Source organism: Diuraphis noxia, unplaced genomic scaffold (assembly GCF_037042655.1).
Source record: "Diuraphis noxia isolate RWA-SAM2 unplaced genomic scaffold, SU_Dnox_SAM2 contig0003, whole genome shotgun sequence".
NCBI lineage: Eukaryota > Metazoa > Arthropoda > Insecta > Hemiptera > Aphididae > Diuraphis > Diuraphis noxia.
In genome coordinates, this window is record NW_028301713.1 from 46,565,476 (window position 1) to 46,590,179 (window position 24,704).

At 28.4% G+C, this 24,704-nt stretch overlaps 4 protein-coding genes and 1 long non-coding RNA gene across 5 annotated transcripts; 3 read left to right on the top strand and 2 right to left on the bottom strand.

Moving 5' to 3' along the window:
* The first annotated feature begins 91 nt into the window (after nt 1-91).
* On the top strand, nt 92-2,601 carry Paics (PAICS bifunctional enzyme). Its single transcript, XM_015519945.2, has 8 exons — nt 92-378; nt 455-649; nt 773-957; nt 1,313-1,517; nt 1,598-1,797; nt 1,870-2,023; nt 2,081-2,239; nt 2,324-2,601. The coding sequence occupies exons 1-8, from the start codon at nt 357-359 to the stop codon at nt 2,488-2,490; spliced, it is 1,287 nt and encodes a 428-aa protein (XP_015375431.2). The 5' UTR covers nt 92-356; the 3' UTR covers nt 2,491-2,601.
* Nucleotides 2,602-4,080: 1,479 nt separating this feature from the next.
* LOC149057457 (uncharacterized) lies at nt 4,081-5,759 on the bottom strand. The gene has a single exon (XM_089223599.1). It carries the CDS (start codon nt 5,487-5,489, stop codon nt 5,073-5,075), a length of 417 nt encoding a protein of 138 aa, XP_089079725.1. The 5' UTR covers nt 5,490-5,759; the 3' UTR covers nt 4,081-5,072.
* Nucleotides 5,760-6,173: 414 nt separating this feature from the next.
* On the bottom strand, nt 6,174-7,982 carry LOC149057458 (uncharacterized). The gene is made up of 3 exons (XR_016190945.1): nt 7,773-7,982; nt 6,540-7,083; nt 6,174-6,463 (listed from the first exon to the last, which is right to left on the bottom strand). It is a non-coding gene; the product is annotated as an uncharacterized LOC149057458 (long non-coding RNA).
* Nucleotides 7,983-18,522: 10,540 nt separating this feature from the next.
* Nucleotides 18,523-21,196, top strand: LOC149057459 (uncharacterized). The gene is made up of 6 exons (XM_089221957.1): nt 18,523-19,129; nt 19,210-19,383; nt 19,491-20,160; nt 20,225-20,363; nt 20,469-20,676; nt 20,754-21,196. Exons 3-6 carry the CDS (start codon nt 19,999-20,001, stop codon nt 21,127-21,129), a joined length of 885 nt encoding a protein of 294 aa, XP_089078083.1. The 5' UTR covers nt 18,523-19,129; nt 19,210-19,383; nt 19,491-19,998; the 3' UTR covers nt 21,130-21,196.
* Nucleotides 21,197-22,906: 1,710 nt separating this feature from the next.
* On the top strand, nt 22,907-23,983 carry LOC149057460 (uncharacterized). The gene is made up of 2 exons (XM_089221958.1): nt 22,907-23,438; nt 23,516-23,983. The coding sequence occupies exons 1-2, from the start codon at nt 23,018-23,020 to the stop codon at nt 23,884-23,886; spliced, it is 792 nt and encodes a 263-aa protein (XP_089078084.1). The 5' UTR covers nt 22,907-23,017; the 3' UTR covers nt 23,887-23,983.
* Nucleotides 23,984-24,704: the final 721 nt, after the last annotated feature.

Consider the following 24,704-nt stretch of genomic DNA (forward strand, 5'->3'; position numbering starts at 1 on the left):
TTAAATGCAATAAACGAATTTAAGGTTAATATGTTAATTGTTATCAGTCGCAGTGCGCCGATAATAAATTCTGGTCGATGGAAATTGGCGGGATCCGAAAAATATTGGGGTTATAATATTGTAGATTGTTTCGACGTCTTATAACCTTACTACCATAGGGCCGAGCCGTCGAAATTGAGTAGGATCGGCAATAATTGTCGTCCAAGGTCCAAGGACAACACTCGCAAACAGGCAGAGTGCAGACACACACGTCAGACATTGGTCAACTTGGCTCGTTGATCGTTGAATTACTACAAATAGCCGACATCTCATTCAGGCGGACCAATTAATTTTTTTTATATATCGACGTTTTCAAAATGTCCAAACACCAAAATAAGGGTGATTACGAAATAGATGATTTGGTTTTATTTTTGAAAAACTTGCTAACGTTTATTTCACATTATGCTTTGTCAAGGAATCGAAATGGGTGAATTGATCATCGAGGGAAAAACCAAAATTGTATATGATCTACCTGGCACGGACAATGTGTTGATGGTAAGCAAAGACAGAATAACCGCTTGGAATGGCGCCAAGGGTGATGAAATGGAAGGAAAAGCGGCTATATCTACAGAAACAACAACAGCTATATTTAAAGTCTTACAAGATTTAGGTAGGTTATGTACAATACTACAGTATATTATTAAAGTTTTTATTATTTACTCACAAGTTCGAAACACTTATTAAATTTTATGTACTTATATTACATACTTACTCATTGACTTTTTTAATTTAGGAATAAAAACAGCATTTGTTTCTAAAAACGGTTTATCTAATAATACATTCATTAGCAAAAAATGTAGTATGATTCCAATTGAATGGGTATCTCGTCGAATTGCAACAGGATCTTTTTTAAAACGAAATCCAGGAGTAAAAGAAGGTTATAGATTTACTCCACCTTTGGTAGAAACCTTTTTCAAGGTACTTCTTTATTTAACTATATTTAAATGGTTTGATAATTTATGTATGAATTATATTTAATTTTTCTGTTTAAACCAACATCAGAGGAAGCTCTGTGTAAACAATACTACTCCTCTACTGTCATAATTTATTAATGTATAATCTATACATAATACCATTTGTGATTTTAAAGTTTCAACCTCTCACATTTAAATTATCAAAAAATGAATATTATTTTTCTGTTTATCTTAATTTACACATGGTTAGATTAATTAAAATGTTGTTATTTAATTATATTTAACATTAAAGATTCAATTAAAAATATTTAATACAATTTCCTTGGAAAATTATTTTATTTTTGTATTTGTTTGATCAGGATGATAAAAATGATGATCCTCAATGGTCTGAACAACAGTTGCTATCTGTAGAGTTCAACATTGGAAATATAATAATTGGAAGCGCTGAGTATGAGATAATGAGAAAAACTACTATCTGTGTGTTTGAAGTGTTAGAAAAGTTGTGGGCATCTAAGGATGTAGCTTTAGTAGATATGAAAATTGAATTTGGCGTTAGTTCTGAAGGTATATTGTTATTCACCTAAATAGAACAATTTAATAATTTATAGAATTTTAAAATACCTATTTAACTTAATATATTTTAGGCCAAATATTAGTAGCTGATGTTATTGACAATGATTCATGGAGGTTATGGCCAAGTGGAGACAAACGATTAATGGTTGACAAACAAGTGTACAGAAATTTGAGCACTGTCACAGCTGCTGATATGGAAACAATTAAAACAAATTTTAAGTGGGTTGCTGAACAAGTTCAAAGTTTTTCTCAAAAACAACCAAATGGTTTGGTATGCATTTATATTTTAGCCCAAAAGCACTTAAATAGTATGCAAAAAAATTAATTTAAGTAATTAATATAGGTTGTGATAGTCATGGGCTCATCTAGCGATGAAAGTTTTGGAAACAAAATTGCAGAATATACAAAAAATGTAATGGGTATCAATACTGAAATTAGAATTGGGTCAGCACATAAAAGTACTGAATTTGTGTTGAAAATGATTAATAGATATGAAGGTATTTAGTAAATTAATAAATACCTATTGTATATTACTAATATTTTATGTATTTTAGGTTTACGTATTCCTGTTGTCATAGTTGCTGTAGCTGGTCGTAGTAATGGTTTAGGTCCAGTAATCGCTGGGTATACTAATTTACCAGTTATAAACTGCCCACCTTTAAATGCAACTAATGTTAATATGGATATTTGGTCTTCATTAAATGTTCCATCTGGTAATAGCTGTTTTAATAGTGTATACCTTATTTGAACTCTGTACGTATGAAATACAATTTTTTTAAACAAATATTTTGAACTAGGTTTGGGGTGTGTAACTGTACGAGAAGAGGAAGGAGCTGCTTTGGCTGCATCTCGTATTATTGGATTGACTGATCCCTTAGTTTGGTGTAAGCTCAAAACACAACAGTTGGAAAAATACATTACTTTAATAAAAAATGATCAAGATATTGTTTCCAAAAATTTATAAGCCCCATACATAAACATAATTATATTTTATTAATGTTTTTTTTTTTTTGTTGTTGAATTTATTACTCCATGATATAAAACTAATAAAATATTAAATTTAGTTAAAATATAATTTGTATAATTTGTTATTTACTAGCTTGCTAAAAATATGCATATGTGTTGTCTCCGTCTTACAAGAGCGTAACATTACAAAAACTATTTAGCGCGGGTAGTAACACTCAGTCTACTATTAGTAAAAACACCAAAAGTTAACACAATATAGAAGATAGTATTTTCTATGTCGTAGCGTTTTTATTTGTTTGATATATTTAATAAGAAAAAAGTTATAATACTTTTAAGAACTTTAAGTTTTAAAGTTTTTCAAACTAGAATAACTTTTGATATAATAAAATTGGTCTTATCGAAAAATAAAAACGCTGTGACATAGTTGAAATTCTCCATTTTTCATTGTGAAAATTTGGTTTGTTAGTTATAACTGTAGACTTGGTAAGAACGAACATTATCTGTGTTTATAGTTGGTTTTTCACTATGGTAATCGGTCAAAAACTATAAAATCCTGTATGTAAATAGTTGAACAAAAAGTTCGAAAATACAAAATTGTCTAATTTGTCATAATTGTGTAATTATAATATTTTATTTAGGTATATATATATTTTATACTTTCTTATTCCGAACATAAATACAACAGAATTCCACTGAATTATGATTTTTAAGATAACATATTATCATCAAAAATCATAATTTAAAATGAGTTATATGTTTAAAAAAATTGTCAATACAAACATTGATCCAAATATAATGATAATAATAATATTATAAAAAAAAGTTATGTCTTAAAAAATCTAGTCCACAGTAATAATAATACAATAATATTATTTTTTTTAAGTTACCTATACGATATATTTACAGATATAAATTAATGATTTGATCTACGCGCATTACCGTTTGCAAATACAATAATTATATAAATTATGAACTGACTATATATATAATATTACATGTGTATATATAACTACATAATAATATTATTATATAATATAAGGTACATTATAATTATAAATGAAAATTGAATAGACAATTTTGTATTTTCGGACTTTTTGTCCGGGAATCTTTCACCATTGTTCAATTTTTTAGCAAGTTATGTATTATTATTATAACAATGTGTATTCATTATAGTACGGATTAATAATGTTTATATAGCTAAATATTATTGTAATACCCTCATACAGCTAGTGGCGAGCCGAAGGCCCGAAAGTCTCAATTATAACGCATCTACGTCAACTTTTCAAAGGAGATGGAAAATAGCCCACGGATTTGTGAGGTTAGATATTAAGGGGATGGTGGTAGTGTTATAATATTAACTACCTAAATTATGAAAATGCGTTATATAAAATTTAAGTTCAGTCCACCACTGATACTGCATGTCTGCATAATAATTTTATTAATCTTATGTCCGTTAAAGTTGTTTAAATAGTCAGATATAGACATGTGTCAGTGTCACGTAACTTATAAGTTACAATATACTGAATACAGCACTTAGTAGTTTAGTACTCATCGATAAAACCAATAATACAGTTAAGCAGATAACACACTAGGCGATTCGAACGCGCGTTTCGAACGTCGCGATTTTAAGACGCGAACGCGTGTTCCTTACACATTAGAAGCGTGTCGACGCGTTCGTCAGCGTTTTAAAATCGCGCTGCGCTTTCACACTGGATGATTTGTGACCGTTTTTCAAAAATAAAAAGCGCGCCAAATGTTATTTGAACCATTCAATTACTTGTACTTAGTTGTAGGCTAGGTTAGTACTGTTGTTACCGTTCACCGTGTATGACTGCAGTTAATTTCGTATTTAACTTTTCGTTGAATTTTTTTTAATATGGAAGTGTTAGACGATATAGAAGCTGCATGCGTTATGTTTGCATTATATGAGGAACATGAAAGTAAAAAACAGAAATCAAATTAAATTAAAAGACGACATTGGGTCCATCCACTTAATCTGAAAAGACCAGAAAATGGCCAGTTTCAGGTTACATTTATGACTCTGCGTAGCTATCCAGAAGAGTTCATGAAGTATTATCGTATGTCGATAACCTCGTTTGATGAGTTGGTAAGTATAAATAAATCATTATTAAGTAAAAGCAAAAATAAAATTTTTTTTTAAAATTAATTTAATGTTTTATGATATTATGTTACAAATACTCATTATTAACATTACTTACCACTTTTGAATACCTTGTGTTTCGTCTATCTATAATAGGCGATAATAATAATAGTATAATATTTGTTCAAAATGTATACAGTACCTATACTAAAGTATGATATTAAATGTGATATATGATGTACAGTGTTTACTAAAAACTAAATATTCCTTAGTTAATTGTATATTTACATTTAAGAGGACGCCACACAGATATTGGTTGTCCCCGTCATACAAATGCGTAACATATAGTAAAATGACGGAGACAACAAATATCTGTGTAGCGTCCTCAACAAAATATAATAATAATTAAATTGTTATTTAAGATATCTCTGGTAGGACCGAAACTGTCAAAACAGCATACTGGTTTGCGTGTGCCAATATCACCGGAAGAGCGATTGATAGTTTTGTTTTTGAGCAGAATGAATTTCAGTAGGGGGTGACTGTGGAACATAGTTTGATTCATCATTGACATTTTGTGGAGAATTAATAGTAGAGTTGTTTATCATAGTTGTGGGCACATTTTGGGAAGCATATTGTTGAGGAGTAACATTAAAATGTGGCATGTATGATAGTGGTGTTTGATGGGAAATAGATGAAGATACACTTTGAGGATTATGATTTGTGGTGTAATGAAGCTGAGGGAGGAATGGGGAGTAAGGTTGATAATTTGGTGTATTATTAGGATAAGTAGGGGTTACAGAACAGTTTTTTACTCGTTGTATGGCATTTAGAAATTCAACATATAGCCGAGTTTTTTGGTCTTCGTCCAACGATTTAATTTGAGGTAGTAATGACATCAAAAAAGATTTTTCCGGATCTTCTGGTACTTTTTGGCGGTTTTCTAAAATTTTTAATAAAGAGGATCCAAAATTTGATGTCGCAGTCTTCTTTGGATTTTTTTAAATTTTTTTATTTGGCTGTTTTGGCTCCTCTGCATCGGAGTCGTCCATGATCTCTTCTGCAGTAATATTAGTTGGGTTTTTTACCTTGGCATATTCATCTTGGCAGACGGAAAATGTTAAAAATCAGAAGTCGCAATTTTATTTTATAATCATTTAAAGTTAAAATATTGACAAAATACGTAAAAATTACGAACATTTGCAAATTATTTTAGGTTAGAAATTCATACAAATTTTTCTTTTTAAATCTAAGATCTGAAAATGTAATACATATTATGTTTGTTTACCTAATCAAAAAAATAATATCTACAAGAAAATCAAATTAAATTTTTTGAGCATTTGAAGTTCATAATTTTACATCATTGGATATTCATTAGATTTCTCATGTAATGATTTTCTTATTTTGATATAATTCAAAAACGAATAACGAATAAAAATTTCACTGACTGTTTATATTCTCATTTTCTATACACCATACAATTTTGAAAATATTTTGATTCGTTTTAAGCTTTTTAGTTTTTACGGATATATTAAAATTTCAATTTTTAAAATTTTTTTTTCTTCACTCAGAATCGTTTTTTGTATAAAAATATACAATGATATAATATCATTGAATTCAAATTTAATACTATCCATTACAATGACTCACTCTTGTAATCTACTGTACAGTAGAGCCACATCCACTAGCCCGCCTTTTTATGATTTATAGTTATACAATCATATTTTAATATATAAATGTAGTTAAAAAATAAAAAATGCTCACTTTTACTCATTTTGACGGTTTCTTCAAAATCTTCAGTCTTTGAAAATTTTTTTTGCCACATTTGTCCAACTTACATGTTTGACATTTTTATCATGATAAAGTTTGCTTTCTGTAAATGTTTTATTTAATAATAATTATAATATTATGTTATTGTGTAATAATTTGATGTATAAATGATTACTTACCTATATTCCATATTGCCTCTTCATTCGACACTTCAACAATAAACTCTTCAGTGTCAAACATTTTTGTTTAGTTATAATATTTAGTTAATATTTAGTTAATTTAGTTATAATTTGTGCGGCATTTACTACAAATTACGTTGTTGACGGCACTAGCACTATTAATTATGAATGAACGTAAATAAACGCGGGTCGATCGCGGCGACCGAATCGCCCGTGTGTTATCAAAAATAGAAATGCATTGAAAATGCATTGGAAAAATATTGTTTAATTTTAGCTGAAGATCGCGATCGAACGCTCAAAATTAAAGGTGGTTTCACACGAAGCGAATGTTCGCGGAGCGAACGCGATTTTAAATCGCAGCGGTTTTTATTCGTTCATTAATTTCGGATTCACACTAGACGATTAATCGCTCGATGTGAATGAACTACAAACATCATTTCCCGCCAATTTTTGAATCAAACAATTGATCGTTTATTTTACATCAATTAGTTGTTCAGACATCGTGGTTGTGTTTAGTTGTGTTCAGTGTTCATTTGCAGTCGTTCTGTACGTATTTTTACAAAATATATTATTATATTAGTTGTCATTAATTGTTTTTTATTAAAATGGATAAATTTAACACTATTGAAAGCGTTAAGATTAAATACAGTCACAATTTGTTTTTAAAAAGTATTTCAAATTCGAATTTTGACAACATACGTAAAAATAACGAAAATTTGCAATATTTTTCGAGTTAGAAATTCATAAAGATTTATATTTTTAAAATATCAATACATGATTTTTCATGAGTTTGTCTACTATTTTCAAATAAAAAATTGTCCACCGGAAAGTCAAATTAAATTTTTATGAGCATTTGAATTACAACATTGAATATTCACTCAATTTCCCTTGTACCGATATTCTTATTCTGCTGTCATTCAAAAACGAATAACTGTACAAACTTTAAATTTACACCAAATATTTTATCAATGAATTCTAGATCAAATTTTCAACCTATTTCAAAATTGCTTAAATTATTTATAGATATTTGAAATCTCCCATTTTTTTAGTTGTTATTTTCTATAGATGTCGATAAAGTTGTATTCATGGTTCAAAAAACTTGAAAATTCAATACAAGGTCCAAATAAGTTATATGATATAATATACTACTGGGAATTTTCAATCTCGACCACTCAAAGGTATTAACTAGATTTATTTTTCTATCAAAAAATTTAAATAATATTTATAACTTACTGATATTCCATATAGATTCTTCCACAGATACTTCCATAATAAGTTCTTCTACGTCGTAACTCATATTCATAATAAATTATGAATTAATTTTTATCAAAGTTAATATGATAATTACTAAAAAAAACCGGGTATACAATATAAAAAATATTGTTACTTTGGTGATCAATGTTCGAATGATCGAAATTCGAAATATCGAACGGCGAACATTCGCGTCGGATATCGCGCAGTGTATATCAATCCAGTCAAAACAATATGTTTAATTTTAGCCGCTCGCGGCGAATATTCGCCTAAAATTAAACAAGACAGATTTTTCGCGATTGTTCGCAACTTGTATCCAGGCGATTATTTCTGTCTGAACACCGTAACTTAAATATAGTATAGATGTTTAATTTTGAGCGAATGTTCGCGGCGATTTAAAATCGCGTTCGCTCCGCGAACATTCGCTTCGTGTGAAACCACCTTAAACATGAACGTTTCGGCGCGTTCGAACGCCATACGAACGCGACCGAACGCGCGTCTCATTTACGTGTGTGAATAAGCCCATATAAAAGTATATGTTTAATTTTGGGCGATTAATCGCGACGTTCGAAACGCGCGTTCGAATCGCCTAGTGTGTTATCCACTTTATTCGAACGAAACATTTTGACATTTATTAAAATAAAAAACATGCCCGACTGTGGTACTGTACAGAAATTCTTGTTATTGTATTGCCGTCACTAATCTGTTTGTTTAATTATTGTATTAATTGTTGTTGTACAATATTTATATCAAGAACTAAGAATTGCACAAAAGTAGGTTATTCACCAAGAAGTTTTTAGTTACATTATTTGTCAGTATTTGAAGTGTCGCCCACTCGTTAACTAGCTGTTAATTACAGCTCATCGTATAAACTATTATTAATATTTTAAGAAAAATACCTACGATGCGCGCCACTACACAAACAGTAATTTTATTATTGTCTCAAACGCGTGATTCAAAGATCAACCACATTTTTAAAATTTTTAAACTTAGTGGTTCGTACAATGGCAAAATATCAGTAAATAAAAGTTATAAAATGTATAAAAAAAAACATTAAAGAACTTTGGACAAGATGTCATATCAAAAGTACGGTGCTTTCACGACGGCATAGTCGGTGCAGATGTTGACATGATCATTAGTGGGCTACTTGGTCATACCTACATCATCAGTCATCACTACAAAATATTATCGCTGACTGTTCCGGTAGCTGATTGTATCAGAAGAGGTGCTGTGTGACGCAGCAGTCTCAAGAATGATGATACTCGTCGAGCGGCTAGTACCCTATGCGACGAAAGCAGCGGTGATGACGATGACAATAACAACAACAACAAAATAAAAATAACAAAACGTGGATTGAAAAAGTGATGCTGCGGAATCGTCGGTCACCGAATTACCATTCCACTGATACACTCTATATGGTTTTCGCACTTGTATACTGTCGCTGGACCTTAGAAAAAGCGAGTGATGGGCGACTTACCAGTTTACCACCGAACACTGTCACACCGTACGTAATCTGTCGCGTCTATCCACGTTACTTTATTTTGTCTAGTTGCCTTCGACAATAAGAACGCGGGGCAGCGGCTGTGCTAATTATTCGCCTCCGGACTTCCGGATCTACGGCAACTGAAGAACCGCACGTTTCTCTCGTCGGATCTATTATGGTGTTTTGCGCAGTTCCAGAATTGCTCCTGTTCCGTACACTTTTAATAAAATCGTTAACCACGATACCATATTACATAACACGACATAATATTGCTATATGCTTCATTATATATACATAAATATTATTATTACCATGTTAACCTATGAGATGAGCGTTTGAGCAGTCCACCAATAGAACATCGGCCCAACTTTCCCGAGCATATTCTATATACTTAGAACTACTTCCATGCTATTCACTCGCATATGAACGTTGTAGTCTCACGGGTATTCGTATTTCAAAGTATTAGACAAAATACTGAAATACCCGTACTTGAGCACTTTCATATTAAAGTATTTAAAAGTGGCCCGCTAGTTACTTTGAGTTGCCCATCCCTGCTATAAGCAATTAAACGAAATTATAATCGTTTACATACAAATGTAATTAATTCTATTAATCAAGTATTTATTATAGTTTATCTTTGCAGTATTACATTATTATTAGGTTGTGTTTATAATTTTATATCCCTCCTAATATAAGTAAGATAGAATACATTTTATTTTGTGAGTCTGTAGAGAATTTAATCTCTGAACAGTAAACATTCTATTCTTAATAGTTAATACTATTATTATTGGAGATTTCAATCTACCAAATTTTTCACGGAAATATCTCTTTCCTTTGCGTCATTTGAAAGCCGATGTTATTGTCAATAGTTTAGTCAACTATCTTGATTTAAAACAACTAAATAATGTAGTAAATTGCCATCATGATACCTCAGCTTTAATTTTTTTCTAGTTTGAATATTTTTAATTTATGTGTTGGTCTATCCTCTACACTTATTTATTACTTATAAGCCACCACTAGATTTTCTTTGTTCAGTTCTTATGTTCAATAACAATTCCGAGAATCATAATCCTATTATTTACAACTTTAATTCTTGTGATTTTAATGTTTTGAGTAATTTTCTATCAAACCTTAATTTTTTAAGATATACTTTGGCCTGACTACAGTTTTAGAAAATTATTACATTCAAAAAAGAGGCTCATCAAAAATTTAAATTATCAAAATTTTATCTCGATATCTTTCTTTGCCTTACGAAAGAAATGTAAATGACACTCTAGTTGTCTTCATGCAAACTTTATGATAAAAATCGAAAATAACATTAATACAATAAAAGTAATATTAAATTTTTAGATTCTGAGCGGAGCGATGAATGTATTGATTTTACCATGATGTGTGTTTTTTTTTTTTTTTTTTTTGTGTATGTCATCACGTTTTGGGGCAGTAAAAATGCTTCGATTTTTGACTTCAGTACCTCGTTCGATCAGAAAGTGAATCTAGTTGGTAGTTTGGTGGTCAAAAGTAAAAAGTTCTTATATATTTTTCTAAATAATCGGGATAAACAAACTAAAAATTAAGGGAAAAACGGGAAATTTTACGCACACTCATTTTTCGACAAAATCGATTTTGGTTTTTGATGTAACTTTAAAACAAATGACCATAGATACATGAAATTTTCACCTAATGTTTATATAAGTATATTCTATCCACCATGCAATTTTCAATAAATTTTGACTTAAGTTGAACTATGCATAGGCATTTCAAATTTTCGATCATTATTAGTTTTTTTAAATTAATATCGATAAAAATTTATTTGTTAGGCAAAAAAGCTTGAAAATTTAATACAAGGCTCTTAACATATTGTTACAATAGCAGTTGAAAAATAAAAGAAATTCATAGTCACAATTTTTTTTTATAAGCATTCAAAGTTTGAATTTTGACAAAATACGTAAAAATCACGAAAATTCACAAATTATTTTAAGCTAGAAATTCATAAAAAATTTTCTTTTTAAATCTAAGATTTAAAGATTCCTTACAAGTTTTTCAATCTTTATCACAAATAAAAATTCCACCGGAAATTCAAATTAAATTTTTATGAGCATTTGAAATTTAAATTTTTACAACATTGGATTTTCACTTTTAGCGATTTCCTTATTTTGGTGTAACTCTAAAACAAATTACCGCAGAAACTTGAAATTTTGACTGAATGTTTATATAGGCGTTTTATATATATTTGATAAAATTTTCAAAATATTTAGATTTGTTTTGAGCTGTTTACTGACATTTTAATTTTTCAACTTTTTTAGTTTTTTTTTCTATAAATATCGATAAAAATTTATTTGTTCGGTAGAAAAGCTTGAAAATTTAATACAAGGTTTCTAACACATTGTAACAATAGAAGTTAAAAAATATTAAAAATTCGTAGGCACGATTTTTTTTTATAAGTATTTAAAGTTCAAATTTTGACTAAATACGTAAAAATTACGGCAATGTTCAAATTATCTTAGATAGAAATTCATAAAAGTTTTTCTTTTTAATTCTAAGATTTTAAAATTTAATACAAGGCTCCTAACATATTTTTACAATAGAAGTTGAAAAATAAAAGAAATACATGGTCACAATTTTTTTTTATAAGCATTCAAAGTTTGAATTTTTACAACATATTATGTAAAAATCACGAAAATTCGTAAATTATTTTATGCTAGAAATTCATACAAAATTTTCCTTTTATATCTAAGATTTGAAAATTTAATACAAGGCTCATTATATATTTTTACAATAGCAATTGAAAAATAAAAGAAATATATAGTCACAATTTTTTTTTTACAAGCATTCAAAGTTTGAATTTTGACAACATATGTAAAAATCACGAAAATTCGCAAATTATTTCAAACTAGAAATTCATAAAAATTTTTCTTTTTAAATCTAAGATTTGAAAATTTTTAATAATCTATAATATATCCTAGACAGATAAACCGTCTTCGCTCAGAATCGTTTTTTGTATACAATGCAGGCACGCCCGCAGAGATGCAGCTCAGGGGGGGCAAACAAAATTTTTTTTATGTTTTTCATACAAGATTTCGGCAATTACGCCTAACCAGGCAAAAGTATTAAAAATAATCGTTATGGCGATTAAATACCTCCTATATGACTTGTTAGATACAAGGATTGTCGAATAGTCGCTCAAGATCAACTTTATGTAAAAAAACTTCCAATTTCGTAAGTGACACGAAAAATCTCAGGGGGGCAATGGCCCCCACTGGCCCCTCCCTCCGGGCGTCCCTGATACAATGATATAATATCATTGGATTCAAATTTAATTCCATCCATTACAGTAACCCACTTGTAACCTACTGTACAGCAGAGCGACATACACGACTTACCCGCCTTTTTGGAATTACATTCAATTTTTAGTTTAAAACCAGTATCTCATTTATCGTTTATCTTCATAATGATCCGCTCAGAATATAAGCGATTTTATTAATTGACCAAAAATATAAAGGTATATCAATCAATAACTTATCTAAATCATAGTTCATGATTTCAATACTTAATTTAAATAATTTGGTCAACATTTTAGCTTTAAATATAGATTTTTTGAAATAAAATTGTTTTATAATTTATGCTTTTACTAATTAAATGTTGTGATTTTATCATTATATAATATATTATTGTATATATTTGTTGCTATAACAGTAATTAACACTAGGTTCATGAAATAGATAATAAATCAGTGGCGTGGCGTGCATATAAACAGTAGGTATAAGCGTTGCTTACAATTTCAGTTGTAACCCGTTGTAGGTAGTGATGGGCGGCAACGAATAAAAACTATCAAATTATTTAATACTTTCCCCAAATAAAATATTCGAATAGTCGTTATAAATTATTCGAATATTCAATTTGTAAATTCTAAATACTACCTATAAAAAAGTATGTACAGTATAATAATATGCCAAGGTATGTATAATTATTTTATTTATACAAGGAAAAAAGTAACACTAAAATTAAATGTTTACGGAAGATCGAATATCTACAATGATGATTGATAAATTTACTATGTCATAAATTACAGTGAGTTCCACATAATTTGATTATTGGTTTATCAAATCAATTGTTTGCCTCAACCATTGTACTAATTGTATAATATTTATATTTACTTCATGGCTTTATCATAAATTTGAATAATTTTGTAACTAATCATGTTTAAAATTATCCGAATAATTTGTATATGTTTTTTGTTATTTTACCATACAATTAATTATTTGAATAATTTTTTAATTAAATACGTTATTCAGTTATACAATTTATTATTCGAATAATTATTCGTTAGTACAAATTATTCGTCACCGCTCATTACTAGTTGTAGGTTCTATCAAATTCTAATAATTTTAAAATAAAATAGATTTATCATTAATTATTATGGTACTCGTCAAATATGCTACCTACCGTTACTCCGTCGGTGTAGTATGCTACCTACCATAAAATAATAACAAATTAAAACAATTTATTACTAAATAATTTATTTACCGTTTTCAAGTACTTCATAATATTTCAATACGTCATTATATATTATTATACATTATATACTATTTTTTTATAATATAGCAATTCGTCATTATATATTAATATATTATTATACATTTATACATCATATATTATTTTTATATCATTCCAGAAAATTTCTAATAAATCGTGTTGGGTATTAATGAACCGCCACCATTCTTCTATTAATTGCCGGTCTAACAAATCTGTTGTTCTTTGGGTTTTAATTCCGTATTTAGTTTTAACATGCCTCCATATATACACTCGATCGTTTGTGTTTGGGCGCGTTGTAGGATCAACAAAACACTCGGAATGATTGACGGTTTCGTGGTGATAACTTATATCTTTTAAGGTACTACTCGCCATTGATCTGAATAAATAATTGATCCTAGTTCTATTTCATTTTGTATTATTGGTAAAAACTAAAAAATTTGCCTAACTATGGTAGGTAGCATACTACACGGCACCCGCATACAGTGTTTTGGTAGATACCATTTTATGGGTAGGTAGCATATTAAACGAGTACCATTATTATTTTTACTGTAATTTGTGAGAAATCTAAAAATAACATAGGTAGTTTCAGGCATTCCAGCCGTCGGTTGATGACAATAAGCCGAGTATCGCTTATACTCGGCATAATATCCCCCGAACATCAGCAAACACATCACAGTTCAATATTTCAATAAATTCTTTTATTATAAATTTCTTTTCTATAAATATGATAAATATACGTCAGACAAGACAGCGTGTAAGCGATTCCAATTTCCTTTCCTATTTTGAATAAGGGACTACTACTACTTCAGTAAGTTTATACTAATAGACCCAAGATCAATAAATTATAATCTCTAAACCTTGTAAAAGACGGGCCCTCTTCACTTTTCCACCGTGTGATCTATGATATGTGGCGCTTTTCGGTTACTGAGTCACTCAGTTACTCTGATACGGTCATAGATAATTAAGTAATGGATGATGGGCTATGCTTATGCTATACTATAATCATGAAGATTAGAAATATCTCTAATCTTCGACCATATAAGCTAATAGACGGGTCTGTCTATCATTGAATTCTATATGATATATTATCATATAGAGTTCAATGTGTCTATACGCAGTCGATTAGACCACCACCGTCGTTATCATTTTGTTATTATCAAAAACATAGTTGTTATCATATCGTATCATCCATTATAATAAATAGTAAATACCTACATTACATTATTTCATAGATTATAATAAAACATAATAACATATTATTATATAAATTGTGTAATAAATCTTTTATTTTATAATATAGGCACCTATACTTAACTGCTAGTAGAATTTGATGCATATTTTGCACAGGGACGTATTTATACTAGGGCTAACCAGGGCTGTAGCCCTGGGCGGCAAATTTTGAACGGTGGAAAATTTTGAAGGGCGCCAAAATGTTGTGTATTTAGTGATTTAAAAAAATTTATTTTATTTTATTTCTAATTTTTTATATACCATATAATATATAATACACATTACACATAGATCGCTTTTATTTTTATATGACATTATTTTTGTACTTAATATGTAATATGTATACAAAATAAATGTAAAATAAAATTATAGCTGTATAAAAACAATTTATAGTAAAGCTATAGGTACTACAGAGGCAAAAATAGATATAGAGGCAGAAATATTTTTGATTCGTGACTCTTGTTTATCTATTTTTAACAAAACATTGATATTTTTTCTTCGAGTTCAGTTTAGCGACAATCATCGACCGCCTATCATTGATTATTATGATAATCATTTATTATTAGAAAATTATACACGTCTCGTTTAAAATAAAATTATTATTATTAGTGTTGTATACAAAATGTGTCATCGTTCATAGACAATTTTTTGGTGTGTCTTGTACGTTGTACTGTTGTGTAGTTTTGTACTAACGTTCATCGATTACGAGTTACTTAACGCGTGTATAATTCATTACACCAATATGTTAAAGAAATGAGAAATATGTTTGATATATATGAAAAATAAGCTATAGAGAAGTCGGGCTAAACTTATTTGACTAATATACGAAGAAAAAAAGGAAATTACAATATGACGAAAGTCCTGAAGAAGAAGTACATTTTGATAGTCGTGAATCATTAAAAGTGAACAATTACTTCGTAATTTTGGATAAACTTGATACCGAATTGGAAAAAAGGAAAAAATCTTATGAAAATATAAAGGAAAAATTCTCATTTTTACTGAAGTTTACAACTCTTTCATCCTCTGAATTGGATTTGAGTGCAAACGAACTTTGTAAAATATATAATAATGATTTAAGTGAAAGTTTTTCTAATGAATTTCAATTGTCAACATTTGACATTTCCGTAACTATCTTTTAGGTATAGAACAAATTCCACGTACAGTATTGGAAATGAGTATGTTATTAAAGGAAAAGAATATAAGTGATCTATTTCCTTACATAGACATAGTTTCAAGAATTTTTTTATGCCTTCCAGCCTCAAACTGTTCTGCTGAAAGGTCCTTCTCGACACTAAAAAGAATTAAAAATTATTTGCGATCAAGACTAACAGAGGATCATTTAAACAGTTTTGCTATTCTCAACATCGAAAATGAAATCTGCAGAAAAATTGATTATGAAGATATAATTAATGAATTTTCTTGTGAAAAATCCCGCCTTAAAAATTTTTAAGTACCTACATACTTCATTTTGTTGTACACATTTTGCAAATTTATCAATCAAATATTTCGGATATTTTTATTTTGAGTAATTGTTTTTTTTTCTAATAAAGGATATTGTTGATGTTAAATGTTAAATGTAACTGTATTTTTTGTTATAAATTGTACCTATACTTATATTTTAATAATTAATGCTGCAATATACTGATATTGCAGATGGGGGGCGGCAAAAATTATTAGCCCTGGACTGAAAAAACTTGAAATACATCTCTGATTTTGCATATACAGCAATTGCAATTTTCTTAAGATAATTCAAAACAAAAAAAATTGATTGAAAAAAATGATTTAATCAAAACACTAAAAGAGTTTCATAAAATATATATGTATGTCATATAGGTACAAATAGTATTAAAGTGGAATAACCCATTCTATCATAATAAATATCAAGTTATCTTCAATAAATATATATTTTTTTTTTGGTACACAGATCACACAATCATTATTAAATAAACTCAGTTAGTCAAAAATAGTTTTAATAGTGCTAGAAGTTTTTAAAAAGTGCTTAAACTAAAGAGTTAACTAGTACAATAATAACTTTACTTTGATCATGATAATATAAAAAATTATATTACGCCTACCCTATCGAGCCACTACCTAATTCCCCATAATCGAGAAAAATTATTATTTGACTATTGAGGTAAGATAAACATTTAATTTGCAAATAGTAGTATAATTATTAATTAATAATTTTTACTACCATAATAGTAGGACTTTACACTCTGATTATTGTATTGTTTAGGCACCTATATTAAATTTTTTTAAATACTATATTTATATTAATGTTCCATTTCAGTTTATTAAGGACATATTAAATAGTTAATACTAAATATTAACTATTTTAAATAGTTCCATTTCTATGGCCAGAAGTCCCGTCTTATAGGTACTTTAAGGTTTCGTATTTTAAAATATATTATAATATAGATTACATATGTTAAGAAAATTGCAATTGCTGTATATGCAAAATATGCATCAAATTCTACTAGCAGTTAAGTATCGGTGCCTATATTATAAAATAAAAGATTTATTATACAATTTATATAATAATATGTTATTATGTTATATTATAATCTATGAAATAATGTAATGTAGGTATTTATTATAATGGATGATACGATATGACACGAACTATGATTATAATCATAGTTCGTGGATATGATAACAACTTTGTTTTTGATAATAACAAAATGATAACGACGATGGTGGTCTAATCGACTGCGTAGTGCGTATAGACCATAGACTTAAAGAAATAGACTGAACATTAAGCATGATAACGCGTGCAAATGGGCGGAGCTTATTACGAGGATCGGGCGTTGAAAAATATCGAGAATAATTTTCAATATTTAAACTTAACTTATCTATAATAAAAATATAATAACTATTGCTTATAGAAACTATGAACAATTCACAATTGTAATCATATTATTTATTGACGTAAGTTATGTTATAAGTTTATTACCTAGTAAAAAGAGTATAAGACTAAATATAACTAATAAGTATTTTAAATTAATAAAGTATAAATAATACTATCACAAATAATTGTCTTATCATTCATATAGTAATAAAATTGAACGAACGCTGTCCTCGGAGCAGAGGACATTTCTCTCACTCTCATGATACAGCTCATTCTATCTCTCTTAATCCGATTGGCACGACCACGCCTCCCAGTCCTCGGGCTTAGTGTTCCGTCTATTTCTTTAAGTCTATGGTATAGACAGACCCCTAATAGAACGAGCGTCTTACGCCAGCATGTTCATTTTGGCATCCGGTGCGCGCGCATCACGGCGGCCAGACATTGCTATCATGGAACCGTTATCATCTTGTAAAATAATCATCAATAAACACGATAATAATAATATAAATAATATTGTGTTCATTCAATAAAAAAAAATGAATCACAATAAACGCGAAATCGTATTCATTAATATGTACTATATATTATAATATTAGGTATTGTACAATTTAAAGCAACATGTAACAAAAATGAGTTGCTCACAATCTATAAATAACACATAATAATAATAATAATAATAACCACGGTTTAAGATATACTGGTTGCACAACTCCCATATTAAATTGCTTATGATCACGGACCGTTCTATATGTTTTTCGATAAGACTCGCGTAGACTTAGATTGTAGTGAACCCTAGCGGCAAACTCGAAAACTATCCTATCAATATACTATGTTATTGTGATTTGTGATATTACTATAAGACACCGGTGGCGGTAAATATAAAAGAATAAATATTAGAAAAACGTCTCAAAAAAAAAAAAAAAATACAATTATTACTTTAATTTTATTGTTATTGAATAATTTTAATTTGTAAATGTGGGCTACACTTCTACATCTTAAGAGCATTTAATATTATTTAATTATTATAATCTCCAACTGTTATAATGCCAAAGTGTTGTGTAAAAGATTGTACATATCGCAATGCATCCTTATTTAGTGTACCTATAAATTTAAAAAATGAATGGGAAATAGCACTAAATATGAATTTAAACCACAATTCAAGGATATGTGCTACTCACTTTAATCCAGATGATATTATTACAACTTGGGAATCTGGTGTTGGTGTGAGTAAATATACTGTGAGACGTGAGTACATTTTACTACAGATAAAGATTCATTTTCTCTTAAACCACAGTTTTCTTTTAATATTTTTTAATTATTTTTAGATTTGTTTGAAAAGACCAAAGCTTAAAGCTGGTGCCATACCAGTTAAAATTTTGAAAATCAATGAAGATTTAGTTTTTTCTAACAATAGGGTTTATTGTGTACTACATGATCATACATACTTCAAATTTGAAAATACACCTGATTCTCAATCATATGAAATTCAGCATGTTGAGGTAATTATTTATTAAAATATGGATGATTAACTAGATAAGTTATTTGTAAATAATTACAGGTTGACAATGAAGTTATGACATTTTTTAAATTGATTTTTTTTAAATAGTAGAACCCTTACATATTCTGGTCTTGAAGATTTTGGAGATGAAGTAAAAGAATTGTGAAGAAGCTAATAAAGCCGATCATGGACTTGTGCTAATGTGGCAAAGCTTAGCAGAAAATTTTACCCAGCCAATTGCAGTGTTTGCTTCGAAAGGACCAGTTAAAGGTGATGTACATCTATTTGATTTTTTGTTTTTAATTTCAATATTTTATTTCCAATAGGCATTGATTTGGCAAAGCTAGTCATAGCGGTAAAGTATTTTAGTAGTAGTATAAATCATTAATTTGTGTTTCAGAAAAAGTGTAATAACCACAGCGGTAAAGTATTTTAGTTGTAGTATTTGAGCACTTGTGTTAACATCAAACCGTTTTTAATTTTATTTTTTCTTGTAGTTTTTAACTTTTAGTTTTGGTTTTGGCTATCTATAAAATAATATTTATTATTTAAAAAAGTTATATTTCCATAGACTTTAAGAACGGCTACAACTTGGTTAAATGAGTAGGAATATAATATGAGCAATGGATTTATAAATAAAAATGAGTTCTTGACAAAGGCGACTGCGGAAGGTTTGAGAATAAGTTTAGAATCAACCATTGATTTATCGAACTATTTGTTAAACGAATGTAACTTTATATATGTTCTAACTGGTAAATTGAACCAAGACTGTCTTGAGGTAATAATATACGTTTTATAAACTTTAAATTTATATTTAAAATACAAATATTCTTTTATTTTAGAAATTTTTTGGAATAATTAGGCAGGTAGCTGGCCCTAATGATCATCCTGCCACTCCTACATTCCTACAGCTGTATAGAATATCATCAGTTTATTCACTAGTGAAGGCTCCTAAAACTGGAAATTGTTCTATTTCAACCGGTAAACTGTTTTACATTTTTTAGCTTAAACATGAAAATTCCAAAATCAAATAATATAATATGGCTATAAAAAATTTGATTTTTAAATTATTTTACTTGTGTTTAGAAAATATTCCAGTAATCACATTATCTGATTTAAAAGAAATTGTTAAAGATCCTGATAATTTACCAGAAAGAATAAAAAAAATTAATGTACTAAAAGAGAAAATTGATAAAATTTTAGAAGATGGTCATTATGATTGTGATGATATTTTTCTTGATCACAATTATGCTGATTCAACATCTTTTGAATGTATAGTTTATTATTTAGCAGGGTTTGTATTTCACTTCTGTTTAATAAAATATTTTATTTATTTTTTATTACCTACTTTTTTTTTTTTTTTTTTTTTAGGTATATAGCAAGACGTTTGATAAAGCATTCGAAATGTGAAGTTTGTATAAGTAATCTAAAAGATTATGATAATATTTCCAAGAGAGAAGGAGTTTTGGTAAACTTGAAATCTCGTGGGTTTTTGACAAATCCAGACCAAAATTTATTTAATATTTTAAAATTATTAGAATCTTGTTTTGTTAAGCACGCAAGTTCTCAAAATTTGTTTGAAGATACATTTGAAGAATTCTTTAAAATAAATAATTTAAAATTAATATTTCCATGTCCCGACCATAAATCTGGTGTTATGAGTGATTTATTTACTTATTATATAACTATGAGAATGCGTCAGTACACATATATAATAAATCAAGAGAATAAAAAAAATAATAGATAAAAAAAAAAGTTATCAAAATTAACCAACGATTAATGAATCTATCATACATACTTATAATAATATTATACTATATTAAATAATCTATTTTTATTTTCTAATTTACTTGTTTTATTTTTTATAAACTGTCACTCTTATTGACTACATCTTGTATCTTATTAAATGTTTGTTATTCCACTAGTGACCAAGGACTTGTGCTCTAATATTTAATATCATTGAATTATGGTACGTATAACACTGCCTATTGTTATTGTTTAATATAGTTTATAAGACTATGATTTTATAATCCTCAGAATTCGGGGACCTGTCTTAAGTACATGAGAATAATATAATATAGCAGAGACCTATAGTTTATACACAGACTATATGAAAGGCATATAGTATGTGATTTATAGGTCAATAATACAGTAAGTTAGTAGAGTAGTAAAAACTGAAGAGTACACACCATAGTTGGAGCATCACAGTGAAACAGTGTGAAGCACAGCTTAAGATATACTATAATATCTTAAACCGTGGTGTGAAGGATAATATTAAAATATTAAATAATAAATATTAATATTTAACAATTAATAGTAACATTGAAATAATATTATTCTTTATACTAATACTAAATAATAAATACAATCATAGACGAGAATACTATATGACATATTGACATTATATCTATTGTCATATGTAATTTGTCTATATGTATATTGTTATGTCCATGTTAATTATATCATGGTTATGTCATTGACACTCGTTGACCGTCACCGTTGTCTTTATTGGTTCAAAAATCTCCCACAAGGAGCGCTCACTAATTCTTCAGTCTTATCACATTCAGTTATGAGAAGGTCCATTTCATTCCACAAAGTAGTGCAACCAGTATATCTTAAACCGTGATTGTAACCTAAAAGACCGGCTTGTATACCAATATGGTTCAAAATATAGCACTGAGTGGTGACCGAATAATATGGTATTACGGTCTTATCACTTACTTTATTATCTATTGCTACGATACAGATTATTATAATATATATTATTGTATATATTAAACGGGCTACGTCATCACTGTTGTACTGTACCATGTCGGAATCGCGGAAAAAATGGCCACGGAAAAAATACCCAAAAAAAAAACCCGAAAAAATATATTTACATTTATTTATAGATACATATTTTAAATATTATACATAGTATTTAATTTTTTTTTTAAAACTTTTTAACTTCAGTTTGTATTGTTTTAACTTGGCTTTTTATAGTTAATTATCATTATTGTACAGTTAAGTTAATTTACAAGTAAATCATGTGATTTTTGTAGTTAAAAGTAACACCAATGTGTAGCTGAATTAACTTTATAGTTCAACCTAAATAAGTTATATTTAAAATAGCTATAATGTCAAAATCATTTTGTATTAAATATTGATTCTAATAACTGAATAATTGTATTATTTGTATTAATAAATGAGTTAAATTAATCCAAGTAAATGATTATTAATATTCCTTAATAAGTGTTTTGTTGTTAATTCAACACTAGATTTTTACGTGTGATAGTTAACAATACAATTTATATTTTACACAATAATATTACACCCTGTCAATAAATTTCAATTTTATTACCCAACCTTTGATAAGCATTTTGACATTTAATTTAATTAATGTTGCTTATATCTTTATATATATATATATCAGTATAAAGTAAGTAAACTGTACTTTTCTTAAACCAATCAAAATGTTGGGTAATAAAATTGACTTAAATATTATATAATGGAATAAAATTCCACTTAAAAATACAACACTTGGTTGTTGACTGTTGTAATAGCACCTACATAAATAATTAACTCAGTACAGTAAATCCAAAGTTAACGGTTTGTTTTATATTTTTTTTATACATTTTTGTACATACCTACCTACTATGGATATTATAAAATCTAATAAAGGATGTGACAAGTTATGCTACAACGGCTTTACATATGTTGTAAAGCATATTGGTAAATCCAAAATAACTTGGAGGTGTTCTAAGAGGTCTGCAATGAAATGTACAGGAGAATTATACACTAATCATCAAAAAGAAGACCCTGTATCAAAATCCGATCATAACCATTTTGGGGATAATGACAAGGTAGATGTGGTAAAAGCTCTATGTGTTATGAAAGAGCAGACAAAAGCTGGTTTATCTAAGCCACTGGAAGTTTATGCTGAAACAATTTCTAAGTTGGACGGTGACACAAGAGCAAAAATGCCAGTGGAAGACAGTGTTAAAAGAACATTAAGAAATCAACGTTCTAAATTGAATCCAGTTGAACCAAATAGTCTGGAGAATTTGGTCATTGATGGTTCGTACCTAAATTAATATATACAAATTATTAATATTACAATTGTATTTAAAATTCAATATATTAACGTTTAACAGATGAATGGTGCACAACAGGTCATCCTGAGTATCAACATTTTTTAATTTTTGACAATGGTATTGATTCTGAACAAAGAATTTTGATTTTCGGTACTGTAGAAGGTATGAAAAATTTATCAAAATCTAATACATGGTATCTAGATGGTAATTTCTCATTAGCACCAAAATTATTTTTGCAACTGTATGTTATAAGAGTAGAGGTAGATGGCATATTTATAACTGCAATTTATTGTCTATTACAAAGGAAAACATCAGAAACCTATAAGGTATTATTTAGAAAATTAATTGAAAAGTGTGAAGAGAATAATCTGTACCTTGATCCAAAATATGTCCATCTTGACTTTAACCTAACCTATTTATATATATTTTGAAAATTATTATATTATTATGACTATGACAGTATGACAGTATGACCTATAATATAATATTATAATTATTATTATGTTACCAGTTTACCACAAGTCCAGAAACGTGAATATTTTGTATTTTTAATATTTTATTCTTATGTTCTGTTAAAAATGTATTATTCTATCACAGAAATAAAAATATTATATGATTGTAAATCCATTGTATAATCAACAATCAACCATATTTTATAAAATATTACAATTTACAATGATTGCACTTTTATTATTTTGGGCTTTTTTTCCGTGGGCTTTTTTTCCGGGGTGTATTTTTTAGTTTGGGTTTTTTTTCCGTGGGTTTTTTTTCCGTGGCCATTTTTTCCGCCTACCACCATGTCGGCATACTCGGCATGCGACTATCAATATATTGAGTAACGGATGGGCCGCTCTATGAGTAAAAGGTGGTAAAAGGTCTATCGTCTATGGGTATTCCCAATACGCAATGAACATCATATCTATATTATTTGTATGTACACCCTAAAGTTAATTGATAAAGTATTACCCGGCTCGCTTGTCAATTATGTACATTGCATAGTGATTATATGGTAATTACTAATTAGCAATATAGTTTACACAGGTATAGCCGTATAGGTATTAGATAATATTTCTGTTTATTATCTATACTTGAGGTCAAAATCACGGTCTAAGAATCTGTATTCTATGCTAAGACTTTAGAAGATATCTAAGAACCGTTGTAAAAATGATTATACATAACCATAGCGGCATAGCAATCAAATAGAATTATACGCTTAGAGTGACCATATAAATAAAATTATTTTTTAGGT